At 42.7% G+C, this 23,534-nt stretch overlaps 1 protein-coding gene across 3 annotated transcripts in view; it reads left to right on the top strand.

The window, feature by feature from the left end:
- Positions 1–63: 63 nt before the first annotated feature.
- Positions 64–23,534, top strand: part of mmut (methylmalonyl CoA mutase) — a 45,336-nt gene continuing 21,865 nt past the window's right edge. The window contains exons 1-10 of one of the 3 annotated variants that reach the window (XM_029631863.2): positions 104–132; positions 5,886–5,965; positions 7,001–7,425; positions 7,708–8,075; positions 8,316–8,473; positions 10,534–10,705; positions 10,816–11,064; positions 11,208–11,319; positions 12,264–12,379; positions 19,352–19,467. In XM_029631863.2, the coding sequence (XP_029487723.2) occupies positions 7,008–7,425; positions 7,708–8,075; positions 8,316–8,473; positions 10,534–10,705; positions 10,816–11,064; positions 11,208–11,319; positions 12,264–12,379; positions 19,352–19,467 (1,709 nt within the window). In that variant the 5' untranslated portion in view covers positions 104–132; positions 5,886–5,965; positions 7,001–7,007. Of the gene's footprint in view, positions 146–5,885; positions 5,966–7,000; positions 7,426–7,707; positions 8,076–8,315; positions 8,474–10,533; positions 10,706–10,815; positions 11,065–11,207; positions 11,320–12,263; positions 12,380–19,351; positions 19,468–23,534 lie in introns of all 3 variants that reach the window. The other 2 variants (XM_065008907.1, XM_065008908.1) reach the window with 2 other exon arrangements.

Raw genomic sequence — 23,534 nt, forward strand, 5'->3', positions numbered from 1 at the left:
CTTCCTTTTTACGTCCTGTGGAATAGGGCGGAGTTTAACCAGCGGTGCTAGCTTGTGATTGGTCGATTACTAAGGTTATGAAATATTATTGGCTGGACAAACATACGCCTTTACAGCAACGCCACTGAGAAGGTAAGAAAACAAGGTCAGAATGTATACTTAAAAAAACATTTGCCATTTCTGAACTGTGAGAAAACTACCCTTCTGTAATAATGTTAGCGACAGACGGTCTTGCAGCCCATTTTACATTTGGGTTTAAAATAAACTACATCAAAGATGTGATGATTTGTTTATATGCCAGGGCATTACTAGCTAGCTTGCTAACGGGTGCGTAACCAACATGCAGCGAACCTTTTACTGTCGTCCTACTAGCCGCTGCAATGACTTGCGTGTTTTGTTTATGCGATATTGACGTGACCGTAGCAGTTGGCCCCTCAATAAACGTTTATCGTATGGTACCACTGTTTATCGTACTTCGTGAATATGGCGTTAGCTTAACCTGGCGTTCAAACGGGGTTGCAATTAAATGAATGGCCCTACAGCTAATGGTTACCGACTGGCAGATTGTTATTGTTGTTTTCAAGACAATTCGGTTAGTTTAGAGTTTCCTATTGGTAGATTCTAACAACGTTTTTCCAAGTGTGAAATGTTACTTTCCGAGTTGTCTTGCACGCGGAATGTGTGGAATTCCCCTGGTCAGATGTTGGCCTGCATTGACAATGCACTGCATTTGTTATCAACTATGTAATCGACTGACAGATTGATATAACATATGACGTGGTTAGCTGATATGTAAAATACATATGCAGGCGTTGTAAGATCTGACAGGCGTCAGCAACGCCAATGATGTATAGAAATCATTGGCCCGGGAAGATGAATGTGGCCAATATGTTAGCATCAACATCCGGGTTATTGTCTACTCCAACATCCGGGGAATTGTATACTGTTCTTGTCAAGCTTAGATTGACATGGTCAAGGCCAAATAATATTTGAGATAAGCTGAAAAAGGAACCCCTTCTGACGCGAACTTTATTTTGTCCCGGGTTGCGACGTTCGCACATCATTAACGGTGTATCATACAGCGTTTACCTATGTATTTATTATTTGACAAGACATTATCAATAAATGGTGTGCATGTTATCAAATTGTGAATTTATGGACCACAAAGACAATCAATCACTTTGAGCAGTGATGATTCTCAAAAGCAGTGACAGCTTCTGTTCCTTGTGTAAGGGGTTCTCAAACTTTTGGGGGCCGGGGACCCCTTTTGTGACAACAAATTAATCCGGGACCCCCAAAATCAGAACACAACTCGAGTGAGCTAAAAATGGCATACAAAGATTTTTACAATGACTTTGGCAGTGCATGGCCGGACGAACCAAGTCTCTGGTATAAATAAGTCTTCCTGGTAAGGAACATTTTAAAGGAAAAGGAGAGAAAAGTTTTCAAGATAATTTCCTGTAGTGTTGTCACGATACCAGCTATAGCACATAATATTTTACATACAGCAGGTTTTTTATAGGACATAAGAGTTTAGTCTGCTTTGTGTTTTCCTTTTTGCCATGAAAATGAAAAGGTATTGTTGTATCGCAATACTGGTGACAACCCTATTTTCCTGTAATTCAACATATTTTGTTACGTGGTCAGAGAGAAGTTGTGTTGTTGCAGCTTTAAAGCTACTATCCTGCAATTCTAAACATTTTTCCATGAGGAGTTTTAAAGCATAAAGGAAAATTCTCCAGCACCACCCCAACATCAACATATGTGGCACGTTTCTTTGTTTTGTATTCAAAAATATGTTTCCAATGACGTCACCAACCAATTAGTAGACAATATCTACACACAAAATCCCACGATGCACACTGATGACGTCAAAACATTTTGGGGGAATACAAGAAGTATTGAGTTGAAAAATCTATAATTGGTGGAGCATTGCGGATACAAATATCCCTGTGAGCCTCCCAGGCCCAAATTGTAGATTAATAATATCAAATTGTATGGTATTACACACAACTTATTCCACAGAGCCCTTGGCCAAAATGTGTTCAATCTGTTGTTGTCAGTAATATAAAAAATATTTTAATTTTTGGATCTGGTTGCGGACCCCACTTTGAGAACCGCTGAGTTGTAGAGAACTCTGATGGCACCATTATATACAAACATGGCACTGTTTTGTTAATTTCAGACACTAATTCATAAAAAGGTCTGTTGTGAAACATTCTATAAACTCTATGGTGTTTTAATGTAATTGATAAATCGGGTAGAAAATGCAGTTTCGCCACTGGACAGTTCTCTCCACCTGCTCTAAGCCAAAGCTCGCTCCACCCCCCTCCCCCCAAGCACTTTTTAGAATCAGCCCCATTACTCCTGCAGGTGGCAGAGATGGATTGTGTAACGTCTTTGGCTTGATTTTGTTAGAAAGGGAAGAAATTCATCTTTCTGTTGTGTATGTGTATATATACAAAATAAAGGGCACACTAAAATAACACATCCTAGATCTGAATGAATGAAATATTCTTATTAAATACTTTTTTCTTTACATAGTTGAATGTGCCGACAACAAAATCACACAAAAATGATCAATGGAAATCAAATGTATCAACCCATGGAGGTCTGGATTTGGAGTCACACTCAAAATTAAAGTGGAAAACCACACTACGGGCTGATCCAACTTTGATGTAATGTCCTTAAAACAAGTCAAAATGAGGCTCAGTAGTGTGTGTGGCCTCCACGTGCCTGTATGACCTCCCTACAATGCCTGGGCATGCTCCTGATGAGGTGGCGGATGGTCTCCCGAGGGATCTCCTCCTGGACTAAAGCATCTGCTAACTCCTGGACAGTCTGTGGTGCAACATGGCGTTGGTGGATGGAGCGAGACATGATGTCCCAGATGTGCTCAATTGGATTCAGGTCTGGGGAACGGGCGGGCCAGTCCATAGCATCAATGCCTTCCTCTTGCAGGAACTGCTGACACACTCCAGCCACATGAGGTCTAGCATTGTCTTGCATTAGGAGGAACCCAGGGCCAACCGCACCAGCATATGGTCTCATAAGGGGTCTGAGGATCTCATCTCGGTACCTAATGGCAGTCAGGCTACCTCTGGCGAGCACATGGAGGGCTGTGCGGCCCCCCAAAGAAATGCCCTCCCCACACCATGACTGACCCACCGTCAAACCGGTCATGCTGGAGGATGTTGCAGGCAGCAGAACGTTCTCCACGGCGTCTCCAGACTGTCACGTCTGTCACATGTGCTCAGTGTGAACCTGCTGTCATCTGTGAAGAGCACAGTGTGCCAGTGGCGAATTTGCCAATCTTGGTGTTCTCTGGCAAATGCCAAACGTCCTGCACGGTGTTGGGCTGTAAGCACAACCCCCACCTGTGGATGTCGGGCCCTCACGGAGTCTGTTTCTGACCGTTTGAGCAGACGCATGCACATTTGTGGCCTGCTGGAGGTCATTTTGCAGGGCTCTGTCAATGCTCCCCCTGCTCCTCCTTGCACAAAGGGGGAGGTAGCGGTCCTGCTGCTGGGTTGTTGCCCTCCTACGGCCTCCTCCACGTCTCCTGATGTACTGGCCTTTCTCCTGGTAGCGCCTCCATGCTCTGGACGCTACGTTGACAGACACAGCAAACCTTATTGCCACAGCTCGCATTGATGTGCCATCCTGGATGAGCTGCGCTACCTGAGCCACTTGTGTGGGTTGTAGACTCCGTCTCATGCTACCACTAGAGTGAAAGCACCACCAGCATTCAAAAGTGACGAAAACATCAGCCAGGAAGCATAGGAACTGAGAAGTGGTCTGTGGTTATCACCTGCAGAACCACTCCTTTATTGGGGGTGTCTTGCTAATTGCGTATAATTTCCACCTGTTGTCTATTCCATTTGCACAACAGCATGTGAAATGTATTGTCAATCAGTGTTGCTTCCTAAGTGGACAGTTTGATTTCACAGAAGTGTAATTGACTTGAAGTTACATTGTGTTGTGCAAGTGTTCCCTTTATTCTTTTGAGCAGTGTATATATATATATATATATAATATATACACATACCACCAGAAAGATTAAATATATACATACTTTATATCATAGGTGTCCTGGAAAGTATATTTTTGTTGGGTGTTGGCTAAATAAGGTCTAGTGTACAGAACACTGTGTACGATACGCAGTGAGTTAACGTAGCAATGTGGTTTTTCACTTAAAATGTACGCCAAACCAAAACCATTGATTTCAAAGTTTAACAAACCATACACAAGGACTACTTTAAAAAAAAATCTATTTACACTGACAATTTATTTTTTTCTGGAAGAACTGTGCAGATGCTATGGTTTGGTAACCGAATTTCTGTATAATCTCCCTCTGTTTTTTTTATGTGACCACTTTTCCCCAAAACTCTTAAATATCTGCTCCGAATTAAGATTCAAAGATGCCTGCAGAAAGAATGGGTGTCAGCTATGATGTGACACTGAACTGTACGACACAGAAATGCATGTCACTCTTTTTTTATGATGATGTATCCTAAATAGGTACACAAAGGTAGAAATATGCTAAATGATTCTACACACTCGCCATTATTGTAATGAGCTCCGCCACCAAACAAGACCAAAGTTTGTCGGTCTGGACTAAACCAAATCTGATCCTATCATATATGTTTCACAAGTTTGGACATCAAAGTACATCTCAGTAGACTAGAGTGTAGTTCAGTACATTATAGTGTACACCACTTTAGTGTTCCCAACTGTGTACTGTATTGAACTGTACTCCACTCTATTCTACTGTTCAGGACTATACTATATACTACTTTACTGTACTCTATTCTACTGTACAGGACTATACTATAGTCTTCTTTACTGTACTCTATTCTACTGTAAAGTACTGAACCGTACTCTACTTTTCTTTACTGTACTCTATTCTACTGTAAAGTACTGAACCGTACTCTACTTTTCTGTACTGTACTGTGCTATACAAACGTTTGAAACAAACATCTAGGATTTGGAGGGAGAGGGAGAACAGTAGCAGATGAGAGGCCGCTAACTATAATTTCCTTTGTAGCCAATTCAATTACAGTAATTCTGTTACACATTTTTAGGTTATTCTGTTATCAGTTTGGTAACTCCTAAACAAACATTTATATCAGTAAAAACACAAACTAATGGGTAGGTCTACGTTTACTTGTTACTTGTGTGAACTTTCTTTATCCTCCCTCCTCATGAGGGAGAGAAAGTAGAAAATATCTTGGATATGTGCGTTTTTGGTAACGGAATGATTTTTAAATTTACAGAAGGCAAATCATTTCTCCAAAATGAAATATAAGTGTTGATGTTAGTTGGCAGGGGTCTCTACATAAACAATATTTTGATGTATTTCTAATACCTTTTAAGACTTTTTCTGGTAGATGTTTTGTAAGACCCCTTTTCCATCTGTTATTTATGCCTAAGATGGAAAATAATAGAAAATGTATCTATACCTTCATTTCTCAAAACTATAAACTCCTATGAACTTCACTGTTGCTCTGCAATTACCATTATCATAGTCCAATGGACATGCAATGTTGGCTCACACCAGAGTTTAGGAGCGGAGCGTGCCAGGCTGTGTAGTTTATTTTTTCTTCTGTAGGTAGGCCTAAAATATTTTAGTTAAAATAACCCTATCAAAGTGGAAAGCTCATTGAAATAGGTCATATTCCAAGCCTATTGGGCCTAAATCAATGGCCCATTGTATAGAGATAATAGAATGAAAATGATTGAACGAGAGATACATTTTTGGGGATTATAAATACTTTGCTACAATGACACATTTAGCTAGATTACCCACCTTGTTCCCTTCTGTTAGCATGTGTGCATCGTAAGTAGGCCCACATCATCATGCTTTTGGATACCTGTCTTTTCAGATTCCACAATGATTCTTTAGTTGTGGACACTACCGTACATCACCACACTCCCTCTCTTGCTCTTGGTCCTCCTCATCTTTGTAAGTTACCTAGACTTTTTACCTGTGTGTTTTATCAGTTTCTTTATGAAGATATTTAGCATACTAGATGACAGTAGCTAAAGCAAGGGGCTATAGAGCGCACAAGTAGACTACACATGTATGCTGGGCCTGTCATGCCCTGAGGTTGTGAAGTGAGCACTACTGGAGAAAAATGTACATAAGTATTCAGACCCTTTGCTATGAGACTCGAAATCAAACTTGGGTGCATCCTGTTTCCATTGATCATCCTTGAGATGTTTCTACAACTTGATTGGAGTCCAGCTGTGGTAAATTCAATTGATTGGACATGATTTGGAAAGGCACACACCTGTCTATATAAGGTCCCACAGTTGACAGTGCATGTCAGAGCAAAAATCAAACCATGAGGTCGAAGGAATTATCTGTAGATCTCTGAGATATGATTGTGTCGAGGCACAGATCTGGGGAAGGGTATCAAAACATTTCTGCATGTTTGAAGGTCCCCATAAACATTCTTTCACATTTCACATTTTAATCACTTAATAATTCATAAACAAATGTATACTATTAAAAACGTACCATAACTAGTTGATAGGCCTACCTTTTACTTGTTACTTATGTGAACTCATGAGAGAGAGAGAGAAATTAGAAAACATTTTAAAGATAACAGAATTTACAGAAGGCAGATTTTTTTTTTTTTTCCTAAACTAAATATTTCTTCATTATTGTGTTTTGATCTATTTCTAATATCTTTTAAGACTTTTTCTGGTATATGTTTTTTAAGATCCATTTTCTATCTGTTTGACAAGAAATCAAAGCATTCGCTTATTGGTCATTTTGTTAATGAAAAATGGGTTGAAAAATGTAAATATGACTTACTTTCAGAAAAATATAGAGTCGGCTTTCATTTGACACCCAATGTTGGTGCTCATGGGTCCTTTTACCAGGAAATCACCAATACTCAACAAATGAAACCAGAGGGATTTCATGATGTCTCATTCTTGTCCCACTGTTTTTCATTCCTCTCCTCCTGTGTCTCATGTGTTACTGATCCAGGCCCGTCATGCTGACCGCACAGAGGACATGTGTCGCTCTGGCTGCACGCCGACTTCTAGGAGCTCCCTGTTCCTCACACGGATTCAGCAACACACGCTCACAGACGCACTCCCGACAGTTTCGTACCGCAACGCCCTGTCAGGATGAAGTGGACCTGCACCCGGAGTGGGCCAGCCTGGCCAAAAAACAACTGAAAGGGAAGAACCCAGAAGACCTGATCTGGCGCACGCCGGAGGGCCTCAACATCAAACCCGTCTACACTAAAGCAGACTCTGCAACGAAGCCAGACGAACTGCCGGGGGTCTTCCCTTATACTAGGGGGCCCTACCCCACCATGTACACGTTCAGGCCCTGGACCATCAGGCAGTATGCTGGCTTCAGCACCGTGGAGGAGAGCAACAAGTTCTACCGGGACAACATTAAAGGTACTGCACAATACTCACTGCTGGTGTGACCAACTGGGGTTTTATGATAGAATATTGAAGTGAACCCAGGTTGTTGGAGGCTGAGTGGCACTTGTGAATCTTGTGATTGTTGTCTGTCTAGAAATGGACTCTGTCAGGTTTAATCAGGCAAGAGTTCTTTCTCTACTTTATAGGTTAATAAAACAACATTTAAGTACAAGTTATTTTTGGTTACCTTTCCCATTGTAATAAGTGTAACTTCTCTCTCTCTCTCACTTCCCCTCTCGCTCTCTCTTTCTACAGCGGGTCAACAGGGTCTCTCGGTGGCCTTCGACCTCCCGACTCACCGCGGGTATGACTCCGACAACCCCCGTGTCCATGGCGATGTCGGAATGGCGGGGGTCGCCATAGATACCGTGGAGGACACCAAGATGCTGTTCGACGGCATCCCGCTGGAGAAGATGTCGGTTTCTATGACGATGAATGGAGCGGTGATCCCGGTGCTGGCCATGTTCATCGTGACGGGGGAGGAGCAGGGGGTGCCCAAGGAGAAGCTGACGGGCACTATCCAGAATGACATCCTGAAGGAGTTCATGGTGCGCAACACCTATATCTTCCCCCCGGAACCTTCCATGCACGCCATCGCTGATATCTTCGCCTACACGTCCAAGGTAAGAACCTTAAAGCTACAACAGGGTAAAGCGTCCTCTGTACCTCGCTGCCTTGCAAATACAGTAAAGGTCCTCTTTTTTTAAATGATTTCCACGGAAGTAACATCTAACTTAAGATACAGGCACGTACCTCAAATACAGGAGGTCCGCGACCGAACTCACACTGTTTCCCCATCATGATTGATTGATTATTGTTACGATTGATTGTTTGGTTGAATGACTGGTTGTTTCCTCCGGTAGCACATGCCCAAGTTCAACTCCATCTCCATCAGTGGTTACCATCTCCAGGAGGCCGGGGCGGACGCCATCTTGGAGGTGGCCTACACCATCGCCAACGGCCTGGAGTACTGCCGCACTGGGCTGAAAGCTGGCCTCACTATAGATGAGTTCGCCCCCAGGTGTGTGTGCACACAGAGTGAGATCATACAGTGTGTGTTGTCCCAGGGACCTCATTCCTGTGTGATGCAGTGCCTCAGAGTTAGTGGCTATGGGTTGTTTCTGGAGCGGTTCTCTTTGTGATTTCCCTGTGTCACTCCCAGTGTCTCAGAGCAGTGAATGTCCTGTCAGACAGATAGAGGTCTCCTCTCCACTAGACAGCTATTCACAGACTGTCCTCTCTGGCTCGCTGTTTCATGTCGTGGTTTTTTGATGCAGAGCCATGTGATTTGCAGCGAGGTCAGAGGACACACACTCTAAATGACTCCCTAGGGTGAATGACAGACTGCTGATTGACGTGTGGTTGTTCGAAGGAAGTACTTTAAAGTTGCTGCGAGTTGACTGTCCTTTCATTTAGCCATGAGTTTTGGTCAGCCTGCGTTTAGTCCATTGTTCATTTAGTCGCTCACTTTGACATCTACAATAATGCAGATCCTTTTTGTTAAAAATGTATCAAGTCACCTTATTGTCAGTCACGTAGGTAATCACAGAGGTAGGTGACTGTAGTTAGTCCATGCATGTACACACAGACACACACTGCAGTGTTATTGATTGACAGGTTCCCCTCTGAGCGGTAATGATATATGGCATGTGCATAGCATTATGGTCCTGTTAGGACTGTCAAAATCAATAGACCGATAGTGCTTGCATTCAATGAATTGCTGTAAGCTATAATTGTCCTCAGCTGAGAGCTCTGCTGTTACAACACTCTGCTCTACACTTTGGCTGTCTCTTCATTCCTTTTGGGAGTTTTAACCGTACTTATTGATTTATTACATCTTTGTGTTTTTTCTGTAATCACCCTATGTGGGCAACCTGTGTTCCTAGTCATTTCTCTGGAGCATCAATATGAACGTGTGGATAATAACAGACAGGTAACTGACACAATAAAGGAAACACTTGAGTACATTAGGGATACAAAGTATATTGGAAGCAGGTGCTTCCACACAGGTGTGGTTCCTGTATTAATTAAGTAATTAACATCCCATCATGCTTAGGGTCATGTATAAAAATGCTCGGTTGCCCATTAATTTTGGCTACCATGTCTAGAAGAAGAGATCTCCGTGACTTTGAAAGAGGGGTCTCGGAGGAGCATATGGTTTAAAGGCTGTGTGTGTCTCAGTAGCCAGATCTCAACCCAAGTGAACCCTCATGGGAGATTCTGAAGCAGTGCCTGAGACAGTGTTTTCCAGCAGCATACCACCCTGCATACCACTGCTGGCTTGCTTCTAAAGCTAAGCAGGGTTGGTCCTGGTCAGTTCCTGGATGGGAGACCAGATGCTGCTGGAAGTGGTGTTGGAGGACCAGTAGGAGGCACTCTTTCCTCTGGTCTAAAAAAAAAAATATATCCCAATGCCCCAGGGCAATGATTTGACACTGCCCTGTGTAGGGTGCCGTCTTTCGGATGGGATGTTAAACGGCTGTCCTGACTCTCTGAGGTCATTAAAGATCCCATGGCACTTATCGTAAGAGTAGAGGTGTTAACCCCGGTGTCCTGGCTAAATTCCCAATCTGGTCCTCAAACCATCACGGTCACCTAATCATTTCCAGTTTACAATTGGCTCATTCATCCCCCTCCTCTCCCCTGTAACTATTCCCCAGGTCGTTGCTGCAAATGAGAACGTGTTCTCAGTCAACTTACCTGGTAAAATAACGGATAAATACAAATAAATAAATCAACAAAACACCAAATGATAGAATTTCTCGTGGAACAAAGGTGTCGCATCCCTCCAATAGAGTTCCAGACACTTGTAGAATCTATACCAAGGCACATTGAAGCTGTTCTGGTGGCCCAGTGTCCTAATAGGAGACTATGTTGGTGTTTCCAATATTTTGCTAGTTACCTATATCTCATGTCTATAGAATGGTATACTTTGAAAACTCATGGGGAATGTGCTTTCCAACAAAGGACATGCATACTTGGAATACACAGTGTTATGTAAAACCAAATAAAATCTTGTTCCAACGTTTGATACTCGGGTACTTGTATATATCACTCTATACCCCTCCCTCTCTCCTCTAGGCTGTCATTCTTCTGGGGTATCGGTATGAACTTCTACATGGAGATTGCCAAGCTGAGGGCAGGCAGGAGGCTGTGGGCCATGCTCATTAAGGAGAAGTTCCAACCCAAGCTGGCCAAGTCTCTGCTCCTCAGGACCCACTGTCAGACCTCAGGCTGGTCCCTCACCGAACAGGTGGGCGGATGAAACCCATAATTAACTTTATTTGATCGAGGCCAAGTCATGTAAATGGGGTGAACCTATGACCTTCATATGTTCTGTATCGTGTATTCTGTTTTCTCCAGGACCCGTATAACAACGTGGTGCGTACTGTGATCGAGGCGATGGCTGCGGTGTTCGGGGGGACCCAGTCTCTACACACCAACTCTTTTGACGAGGCTTTGGGTCTACCAACGGTGAAGAGCGCCCGCATCGCACGCAACACACAGATAATCATCCAAGAGGAGTCTGGGATACCCAAGGTCGCCGACCCCTGGGGCGGGTCACACATGATGGAGGCGCTGACCGACGATGTCTACAACACTGCCCTAAAGGTCAGCGGTTAGAGGTCAGGGACCGGTTAAGAGTCAGGGGGTCACACACACTTTACAGTATATTTAATGGTTGTTTGTATTGACTTTGTTCATGTTTAAATGCATTAGATGTTTATCAATTTATTTGATCCACTCTCCTGTAGTTTATCAATGAGATCGAAGAGGTGGGAGGCATGGCCAGAGCTGTGGCTGAAGGCATTCCTAAACTACGCATCGAGGAGTGTGCTGCTCGCAGACAGGCTCGCATCGACTCAGGTACTGCAGCAGAACACACACGTGCAGTGCAGGCACACATGCACCCCTGTCCTTCTCCCACCTCCCCGTCCCACCTTCTGTTCTCTTTTCCCACCCACCCACCCTCCGTCTTTTTATTCCCTCCTCTTTTTTACATCCTTCTCACCTCCCCTCCTAAAAAGCCCCATATGTAATTCAGTGGGTATGTTGGAAGCATCAGTCCTCCACTCAGGCAGAACAGACACACTCCATATTTCATAGCTGCTCTTTTAAAGAGACATGTCCTGGAAGTCTGCCGGAATATAAGTAGCACTTGACATCTCAGCGGTCTATTTGCACAGCTCTAGTCAGGATCATACATTCATCATTGGCCTAGCGAACACTGGCCAGGGGAATATAACAGACAGTGCGTGTGTGTGAGAGTGAGCTGGCGTCTGAGCTCTGACCTCTCCATCTAAGCCTTTGATCTGATTGCAGACCCAAGGCTGTGCTTATCTGATGCCTGCACAGGGGTCGGGTCCTGTGAACATAGTGGGGGCTCCCAGGGCCACTGGGGTTTGTCTTGTGGACATGGCAGGGGTCGGCCTGGTTAGCACGCAAGGAGACCCGGCCGAACGCTACTGCTTTGATGCATGCTGAGAGGGGAGGGAGGAGGGGAAGAGTGGTAGAATAGAGGAGGTGGGGCCCACCGCAGCCATTGAACACAGTAGGGATGGATGGGTTACTTTGTATTTCCCTGCTTTCTATTCCCTATATTTTCAAAGAGGTATATGGTATTAGCTGGTCATCGTGAAGTGAATACTGAAAGCTGTCTGAGAGAAAAACTAACTGCGATGTCTTCTATCGCTTCACTGAACCAGCAGCCAACAGACTAGGGTGGGTGTGTGCGTGCTTGCGTATGAGCGAGTATGCCTTTGCCTCTGCCCCCTTCTCTGACTGTGTGTCCCACTGGCTGTGCCCCCCAGGTTCGGAGGTGATTGTTGGAGTGAATAAGTACCGTCTAGAGAAAGAGGAGTCCGTTGATGTGCTGGCTATCGACAACACCAACGTACGCAACAAGCAGATCGACAAACTCAAGAAGGTCAGTGTCATACTCACCCCAAGACTCAACGCGTAATTCAACTAAACGACCCAACCAATCCTCCGGCCCTCTTCCGTTCATTTCCCCAGAGGGTCGGTTAGTAACACGTCTCCAAAATATTGACCTTTATTTAGTACTATTTAGTACAACTTTGCCTGCTTCTTGAGCCTGGGAGGCAAAACACACACACACAAGTTGGCTGCACAACTTGATTGAACAGATCTTCCTCGAATCATCTGTAGAGATGAGAAAAAGTTAGATGAAGGTTTACATTTAAAAATGAAATAGAGAAAAGCCTCTATTTCCCTTCACGTTCCTCTCGGTTACGACGACTTTCACCACACCTAATTATTTTATTGTGAACATAATACATTTATCTGTTTCTGGATTTGTGAGCTGTTGGCTAGGCCATTACGTGCCAATACCGGAGTGGGTACTTCTGGTATAAAACGCAACATAAATGTATTTTCTTGAGAGTTGAAAATGAGATGGAAACCCATTTAACTTGTATTCTTTTTACTCTGTACATAGGAATTTAGCGGAAAAAAAGTATTCGCGCACAGCTTTTTATCCAACTAGTCAATTTGATGGAAACATATCTTTGCTGGGAAAATGAGCATATTGTTTTTATGTGGATTTTTGAATATTCACAGAATATTCACCTTTGCCTCCAACCCCTTTCGAAGCATGGAACGGAATGTGGGTGGGGCTAGGTCTAAATAAGGGCGCTTTTTTTTTTTTACTCACACAAGCTCTGACGAAGGCCGTGAGGCCGATACGTAAAGCTTATTAAAGATCAGTGATACTATCAAGAGCAGTGTGTTTCCTTCATCTTGTTTAACTGTTACCATGCACCCGCAAAAAAGATTGCTCAGATGTGCGAGTGCCTTTTGAATTTAGAATATTCACGTGGAAATCTATTGCCAATTGGATGGAAATCTAGCTTATCACAGGAAAGACAAGTAGGAAAGGCATAATGGAGACCAAATACCACAATACAGTGGGGGGAAAAAGTATTTAGTCAGCCACCAATTGTGCAAGTTCTCCCACTTAAAAAGATAATGTAATTTTCATCATAGGTACACTTCAACTATGACATACAAAATGAGAGAGAGAAAAATCCAGAAAATCACATTGTAGGATTTTATAGAATGTTTTGCAAATTATGGTGGAAAATAAGTATTTGGCCACCTACAAACAAGCAAGATTTCTGGCTCTCACAGACCTGTAACTTCTTCTTTAAGAGGCTCCTCTGTCCTCCACTCGTTACCTGTATTACTAGCACCTGTTTGAACTTGTTGTCAGTATAAAAGACACCTGTCTACAACTTCAAACAGTCACACTCCAAACTCCACTATGGCCAAGACCAAAGAGCTCTGAAAGGACAACAGAAACAAAATTTTAGACCTGCACCAGGCTGGGAAGACTGAATCTGCAATAGGTAAGGAGCTTGTGGGAGCAATTATTAGGAAATGGAAGACATACAAGACTACTGATAATCTCCCTCGATCTGGGGCTCCACGCAAGATCTCACCCTGTGGGGTCAAAATGATCACAAAAACGGTGAGCAAAAATCCCAGAACCACACGGGGGGACCTAGTGAATGACCTGCAGAGAACTGGGACCAAAGTAACAAAGCCTACCATCAGCAAGGGCATTGAAGATGAAACGTGGCTTGGTCTTTCAGCATGACAATGATCCCAAACACACCGCCCGGGCAACGAAGGAGTGGCTTCGTAAGAAGCATTTCAAGGTCCTGGAGTGGCCTAGCCAGTTTCCAGATCTCAACCCCATAGAAAATCTTTGGAGGGAGTTGAAAGTCCGTGTTGCCCAGCAACAGCCCCAAAACATCACTGCTCTAGAGGAGATCTGCATGGAGGAATGGGCCAAAATACCAGCAACAGTGTGTGAAAACCTTGTGAAGACTTATAGAAAACGTTTGACCTCTGTCATTGCCAACAAAGGGTATATAACAAAGTATTGAGAAACTTTTGTTCTTGACCAAATACTTATTTCCCACCATACTTTGCAAATGAATTCATTAAAAATCCTACAATGTGATTTTCTGGATTTTTTTTCTCATTTTGTCTGTCATAGTTGAAGTGTACCTATGATGAAAATGACAGGCCTCTCTCATCTTTTTAAGTGGGAGAAGTTGCACAATTGGTGGCTGACTAAATACTTTTTTGCCCCACTGTACATACTTTACATACAGATAGCTCGGTAACACCATAGATATCTTGTTAAATTACTATTATAAGCATTTAAATTCCTAATTATATGGGTAAGACATCATCATGAAATGTATCTTCTTGTTCTTCAAAGATTTTAGTCCTAGAGGTTGGCTAGTTTTTCTTCTAATTTTCTTTGCATTTTGTCATCTTTGCTTACAGATTTGAACAGGAAGCGGGTTTACCTCATTTTGTAGTCATCAATATCGGATATAAGAAAGAAAAGAGAGAAAATAGATTTTTACTTATGTCCCATAGGTTGTTTCGCATCATAGATCACTAGATACTTCTAGTACAATGAGACCGTAATGTCCTGAACAGCAGAACATGGCAGCAAACCAATCTAGGTTTTCACCAAACATGTCATTTAAGATTCAGTTACTGTGAAGATTTACCTCAATAATCAAGTCAGAGTAGTTCAGTGGAAAAAATATTAAAGTCAACATTGTCTTTAAGGAAAATAAAAATCACCATTTTGACATATTTCAATAGAATTTGGCATTCAACATTTTCTAGTGTTTATCATTTATCAAGTTCTCATTCTGTTCAATGTTTTTCCAACTGTGTCACCTCGTGCACATGCCAGCAATGATGATAGTTAATGTGTGTAATAAGGTGAGTGGCAATCATGTGTAGATGCCTACTGACAAGAAGATATTTATTTACCGAGTGCCGTGGGTCACAGTATAATTAGTACCTCTCTCTGTGTCACAGGTGAATAGGAGTGGAAGGTAGGAGTCAGGTGCAGAGGGTTCAAGAAAAATAGGCTATTTATTCCGGCACAAACGGTCATGCCCAAACACAGGGCGGAAAACACAGACCAACCCAAAACACAGGGCGGAAAACACTGAACAACCCACAACACAGGGCGGAAAACACTGAACAACCCACAACACAGGGCGGAAAACACTGAACAACCCACAACACAGGGCGGAAAACACTGACCAACCCAAAACACAGGGCGGAAAACACTGACCAACCCAAAACACAGGGCGGAAAACACTGACCAACCCACAACACAGGGCGGAAAACACTGACCAACCCACAACACAGGGCGGAAAACACTGACCAACCCACAACACAGGGCGGAAAACACTGACCAACCCACAACACAGGGCGGAAAACACTGACCAACCCAAAACACAGGGCGGAAAACACTGACCAACCCAAAACACAGGGCGGAAAACACTGACCAACCCACAACACAGGGCGGAAAACACTGACCAACCCAAAACACAGGGCGGAAAACACTGACCAACCCACAACGCAGGGCGGAAAACACTGACCAACCCACAACGCAGGGCGGAAAACACTGACCAACCCACAACGCAGGGCGGAAAACACTGACCAACCCACAACGCAGGGCGGAAAACACTGACCAACCCACAACGCAGGGCGGAAAACACTGACCAACCCACAGGAGGGCGGAAAACACTGACCAACCCACAGGGCGGAAAACACTGACCAACCCACAACACAGGGCGGAAAACACTGACCAACCCAAAACGCAGGACGGAAAACACTGACCAACCCACAACGCAGGACGGAAAACACTGACCAACACAGGGCGGAAAACACTGACCAACCCAAAACGCAGGGCGGAAAACCCTGACCAACCCACAACACAGGGTAAAACGGTCCGGAGCACAAAACCGCAGCCAACACTAAACGTGAAACAAAATAATCCCGCACAAACTAGAGCGGGCCTAACAAGCTTAAATAGGCTAGAAAAAACACAAGTAGGAACAGGTGCAACTAATAAGACTAAACTAACAGAAAAGGAAAAAGGGATCGGTGGAGGCTAGTAGGCCGGTGACGACGACCGCCGAGCACCGCCCGAACAGGCAGGGGAGCCAACTTCGGCGGGAGTCGTGACACTCTGCCTCTCCTGGAAGGTCACGTAACATTGGAATAGAGCTACAGTCAGGTTGATAATTATTGTCAACTTTGATTAAGATGTGTAAAAGACTGTGTAAGAGAAATAATACAAATACTGAGCTATATTGTATGCTCCCCATAAAATTTGAAATTATTTTATACTAATACAATTGCACAGAGAAATACATTTTATTCCACAAGTAAAGATTGACACCCCTTTTTTCAATACCCCCTTGGGAGGATAACGTCACTGAGCCTTTTTCTAAAATGTTTTATGAGATTGGAGAAAAATTGGGAGGGATTTAGATTTTATTGAGATCCCCATTGGCCGATAACAGTGGTGACAGCTAGTCTTCCTGGAGTCCCACACAATGAAAAAGACATTACAGACAAAAATACTTTAGAATTGACATATATTTAAAAACATTAATACAGACATTACAGACTTACACGCATACAGTGGGGCAAAAAAGTATTTAGTCAGCCACCAATTGTGCAAGTTCTCCCACTTAAAAAGATGAGAGAGGCCTGTAATTTTCATCATAGGTACACTTCAACTATGACAGGCAAAATGAGAAAAAAAATCCAGAAAATCACATTGTAGGATTTTTCATGAATTTATTTGCAAATTATGGTGGAAAATAAGTATTTTTGTCAATAACAAAAGTTTATCTCAATACTTTGTTATATACCCTTTGTTGGCAATGACAGAGGTCAAACGTTTTCTGTAAGTCTTCACAAGGTTTTCACACACTGTTGCTGGTATTTTGGCCCATTCCTCCATGCAGATCTACTCTAGAGCAGTGATGTTTTGGGGCTGTTGCTGGAACCACACGGGGGGACCTAGTGAACTTTTTTGCAAATGCTTCTGTTGTTCAACGCCAAACCCACCACTGCAGTTCGTAGGCCAAAGAGCTCTATTTTCATTTCATTTGACCATAGCACTGGTTCCAATCCAAGTGCCAATGCTGTTTATCAAACTCCAGGCAGTGTGTCACAGATATTGAATATGAAGCATAGTTAAGTGTTTCCCGTGTGATCAAATGTCTTAATTAGTGCGTGTGCTACTCCGTTCTCGAGACTCCGTATAGGTGAATCCTTGGTCTGACTGTGTTTAGGATCCAATGAATTTCTACGAAGGTTATTAGCTTGGCAAATGCAGTCTGAGTGGAAATCCATCCTTGTCTAGGTTGAGTTACCGGTATTGATTTTCACTTATTAATCAGGAATTCCTGCCTTCCTGACATCACCCCCCCCTGATTCTCTGTTGTCCTAACCACACTCACAATCCCTGCTACTGGACAAGACTTCCGGGCAATTAAGACAAAGACAAACTCATTACCAAGTGACAAGCTGGGCTCAAACCCAGTCTGTCCTCAGCTGAACCTGAAATGAGCCTGCAAATGGAGAGAAGAGTTTATGAAATTGCCAATATAACTCTGGATGGAAACATTAGTGAAATGGCCCAATTCACCTACCAAAACGAATGTGCCGTTTTGTCACCACATCAACTCCCCATTAATGTAATTGAATGTGCAAAATGGCTTGGTTGGCTGATGTTCCGTTTTGAGGGATTGAAGACAACTCCTGCAATTATTCGAACCCTAATGACGTTTCTGGCTCCTCATTGTGCTACCAGGTAGTGAGTCACTGTCAAAGTGACACCTCTTGTGGGCTAAATAAGCAGGGGCATTGCCAGTTTTTGTAGTGACAATTAATCCCTCTATTTATCATGTAAATGGTTGTATTTTGTCATTGAAAATGCCATCGAACTAAGACCACACTCGGTCATGGTGTGTTGTACATTGTTGTCATTCTAATCATGTCAGGGCCACAACCCACGAGGTCTCTTCACAGTCCGCAAGTCCAGAACAGACAATGGGAGGCACACAGGACTACATAGAGCCATGACTACATGGAACTCTATTCCACATCAAGTAATTGATGCAAGCAGTACAATTAGACTTAAAAAACAGATAAAAAAGCACCTTATGAAACAGTGGGGACTGTGAAGCAACACAAACATAGGCACAGACACATGCATACACACACACACACACACACGATAACATACGCACTATACATACACGTACACATGGATTTAGTAATGTAGATATGTGGTAGTGGTTGAGTAGAGGCCCGAGGGCACACAGTGTGTTGTGAAATCTGTGAATGAATTGTAATGTTTTTAAAATTGTATGAACTGCCTTCATTTTGCTGGACCCCAGGAAGAGTAGCTGCCTTGGCAGCAGCCTGTCTATTTAGTTTGGCTTCTCATTCTTAAGCCCTAGTCTGGTCTGTATTCGCGTTGTCCAACTCCTCTGACTATTGTTGTCATGGCAATGCATGACAGTGGACAAACACAGCAGAGAACTAGGCTAAAGCACTTAACAGATATGGACCACCAGGCTGTGAGTAAGTGGCCATTTTCCTTTCCAGAACATGTGTGGTGCCAAACATTGTCCTCAAAATAATGTCTCGTTTGATGTAAAGTCCCTCGTTCTGACACATGGTTTCTACGAAAGCAAGGGTTCAAGACTGAGAGGTGGAGAAGCAAAGCAAAGGGATATCCTTGGACTGGGAACCAGGCCAACATTAGGTTGTGTTATGGATGTTATACATCAATGTCAATATTAAGAAAAGCAAAACAAAATTCTGACCCCATTAAGGCACAACAGTCTATGGTCTCACTAAACCGCAATGTAGATGATGTCATTATATCAATACAATGAAAAGCCAATATGATTAGAACATATTAGGGTTCGCTGGAGATTCACTGTTGAGGCTTCACTAGGAGCTAAAAGGAATAAGTACATTTAAGATATTGTTTTATATGTACATAAAGTCTGTGTGTCTCCTGCAGGTGAGGGAGAGTCGTGATGCTGAGGTGGCGAAGAGGTGTCTGTCGGCCATAGAGGAGTGTGCTCGTACCAGGGAGGGGAACCTGCTGGGGCTGGCTGTGGAGGCTGCTAGAGCCAGGTGAGACACTATCCCCACTAGTCCTATGGTCAGCAACCCTGGGCTCATTGTCACTTTTGAAGGTAACTTTACTTACTGTTGAGAGTTAGAATAGTAGAACACACAAGGTGCAGTTTTGAAATTTGGTTGTGCATCAGCAGTTTTCCTTTTGTTATGTCAGTCAATGTCAGTCACTCAATTGTCACTCTAAATGTTTTTAGATTGACCTCCAAGGGGCCCCCATTGACTTTGTTAGCCACTCTCACTCAGATATCATTGCAAAATGTGTAAAATTTCACAAAATAAGCTTTAAAACTTCTAAAAATGCATCTTTAACCAATGGCAAAATGAGTAGAATTGCATGAACCAAAAACCAATCAAATCTTGCTTAGGCCCCATGACTGTGATACTGTATGTGGTTGTTTTTCCTCCTAGATTTAGTCTAGTTGAATGTAAGTCACTCGAAAATGTACCAAAATACCAAAATGTTATTACCCTTGAAGGAAATTTGTTTTGCACATACATGAAATTCTATTGATTGGCTATTCATTATACACAAAATGGGAACATGTCATGCCCAACAATAATACAAGCAATTCATCCAACTAGCTGAGTAAAATTAAATGAATCTACACAAGTAACAAAGGTCTTGTGAATGACCACATATCCCTCCCTACAAATACACTCTGTTGCATAACATGTATTTATTTATAAGGAAACAATACACATGAATCAACATCAATATTACAATAATGCAACATCCATGTAAATGTGCCGGGGTTTAGCCAAAAGCTAATTTTCACCAGTAGTCCCTGGGCAGCCACTATACAAATACTCACTAAAACAATACAAAATACAAATACATTACATCCAATGATATAACAACAACAACAACACTTATCATCAACTGTCGTCTTACATATGAGGAACCACAGATAACTCAGGTGTACATGTTTGGATAGATTTGAGCCATGTTTTCAATTTAAATGTAAAAGTACAATAATCAGTGCAGCTTCCATAGGCATTGCATTCCAGTATATTGTAGCTCTAACAGAGAAGGCCGATTGACCGATTTTACTGTGTGGAAAAGGGACAACACAATCCCCTCTAGTTACTGCCCTTGTTACCCTGGAGGTGCTTTCCTTGAGCATGATATGCCGGCATAGGGGTGGAGGGGCAAGACCATGCAGGATCTAAAAGACAAGGCTTGCATCTACATAAAGCTGTCCAGACTAAATAAATAATGTTTGTAAATGATATGACAACGCTGGTAACTGTTTTGGCTTGTTATCAAAAATGTTAAGTGTTTGTTTGTAGAGTGATTCAATTGGTTTCAGACTAGTAGCTCCTGCTTGTGACCAGCATGTGAGGCAATATCTCAGCTGTGAGAAGATCATAGCGTGCATATATAGTTTGGCGTCCTCCAGAGGAAGGTAAGGTCTTATAAACCTGAAGTTGGATAATCCAAACTTGACTGTGTTAATCACCTTCTTCACATATTTCTTAAATGTCAAGTTGGAGTCCAAAATGACGCCCAGATACCTGAAGTTAGACACAACTTTCAGATTCTCTAAATTAACAAGAACAGCTGGTTGGGAACAATCAATGGAAGAAGTACATACAGTCTTGTCGATATTTAAATGCAGGCATGCAGAAATGCAGAATTAGTCATCCATGTAGAAACATGTACCATAGCTTCAGTTAACTTGTTAACAACTAGTTGTTTATTTTTGAGTGTACATACAGGACTGTATCGTCTACATACATCTGCATGTTAACTTGTGGGAGATCATTCATATAGATGGTAAACAGAAGGGGGCCTAATATTGAACCTTGTGGGACCCCAATGTTATTGTAAAGAGTGGCCAACTGAGTGTCCCCCAAACGCACCCTTTGACGTCAGATAGGAATACATCCAACAATGACTTCTGTAGACACATTAATGGAGGATAGTTTGGATAGGAGGTCCTCATGATTCACAGTATCAAAGGCCTTTTTAAGATCCAAAAAGACTGCAGCGACTTCACCACCTATGTCCAGTTTAGATTTAATGCACTCTAGAAAATAGTAATTGGCTGTTTCGGTAGAATAGTTAGTTCTGAATCCAAATTGCATTAGAGTTGCCCTGAATGAGGGGATCAGTCAGAGGATCAGCCACCCATCTTTCAGCTACTTTTGATAGCACTGGAAGAATGCTTATAGGTCGGTAATTTTCCACCGGTGTAGGGTCACCAGCACTTAAAATGGGTATCACTGCAGCAGACTTCCAAGCATTGGGGATGAACCCATATTTGACGGACAGATTAACGAGATGTACAATAGGGGCAATCAGAGAATATTTTTGTCTCTTCAGGAATACAGTGTCTAGACTAAATACATATTTTGTTCTAGAGCTCCTGAAGAAGCGAATAATACTGTCCACTGCTGACATTTCAAGAATTCTGAATATTGGTTTATTATTATCTATGGGATTGAGAACTGTGGTCTTGGTTGAAAATATTTGATCAGTTCTCTGCCCTTGTTAAAGGTGGTGGATATGAAATCGGAGTCTTGCATGAGAATTCCATTAACCTTTTAATTCAGGATGTTTTTTGGACTTTTCAGCTCCTCTCCCTGTTAGTTTGTTGAGATTTTCCCTAAATCACTTTGCATCACATGATTAAAACACTTCTGGTTTTAAAGTGATGTATGTGGTAAAGGAATGGCTAGAACAGGGACAGATGCCATTTGAACAGACCACATGACCATTCTATACAGCCAGACAAACAAAGATGCTCTGTAGTGTAAACAATGATAACGATGATGGCAACAGTAGTACATTTTGGTTATAACTGCCTTTTAAAACGCCCAAGGACAGTGTACATAAAACCACCCTGAAGAATAAACATACCAACAGAACACCGTGAGACTATTAAAAACACCAGTTGGTTTTGAAGCAACAGTATTACAGTTAGTATGTGGCTATGTAAAGGAATAGTCGTAGCACAATGTGCAGGAGTGTTTCAGCCATTGGAATCCTTGGGTGGGCCACCTATAATTTTATTACATTTTTGGGATGGAAAAACGCATTCAGTGTACAATTGTGGGTTGTGGCCTCTAAAATAATCTCCTAATAAGCGCCCTGCCACTCCCACCCTTTTTGATACAGACCCCCCCCCCCCCATATAATTTGTAGGTTTAGTGTAGTGTAGGCCTATGTGGCTATGTAAAGCAATAGCCACTGCACAATGTCTAGTTTAAGTAGGCTACTATGTGACCACACTGAAGATGAACTCGGTTACACAAGTATTGCGTCCTGCAAGTGTAGCCACTGTAAAATTACAACTGCGACCTGGCCAAGATAGAGCAAAGCATTTCGACACAAACAACAACACAGAGTTACACATGGAATAACACAATAGGGGAAAAAATAGGGGGGAAAAAGTCTATATACAGTGTGTGAAAATGGCGTGAGGAGGTAAGGCAATAAATAGGCCATAGTAGCAAGAAATTACAATTTAGCAAATTAACACAGGAGTGATAGATGTGCAGATGATGATGTGCAAGTAGAAATACTGGTGTGCAAAAGAGCAGAAAAGTAAATAAAAACAATGTGGGGATGAGGTAGGTAGATTGGATGGGCTATTTACAGATGGGCTATGTAACGCTGCAGCGATCGGTTAGCTGCTCGGATAGCTGATGTTTAAAGTTAGTGAGGGAAATATAAGTCTCCAGCTTCAGTGATTTTTGCAATTCATTCCAGTCATTAGCAGCAGAGAAATGGAAGGAAAGGCTGCCAAAGGAGGTGTTGACTTTGGGGATGACCAGTGAGATATACCTGCTGGAGTGCGGTGGTGGGTGTTGTTATCGTGACCAGTGAGCTGAGATAAGGTGGAGCTTTACCTAGCAAAGACTTATAGATGACCTGGAGCTAGTGGGTCTGGCAACGAATATGTAGCGAGGGCCAGCCGACTAGAGCATACAGGTCGCAGTGGTTGGTAGTATATGGGGCTTTGGTGACAAAATGGATGGCACTGTGATAGACTGCATCCAATTAGCTGAGTAGAGTGTTGGAGGCTATTTTGTAAATGACATCGCCGAAGTCGAGG

This window comes from Oncorhynchus nerka, linkage group LG24, assembly GCF_034236695.1.
Source record: "Oncorhynchus nerka isolate Pitt River linkage group LG24, Oner_Uvic_2.0, whole genome shotgun sequence".
Lineage (NCBI taxonomy): Eukaryota > Metazoa > Chordata > Actinopteri > Salmoniformes > Salmonidae > Oncorhynchus > Oncorhynchus nerka.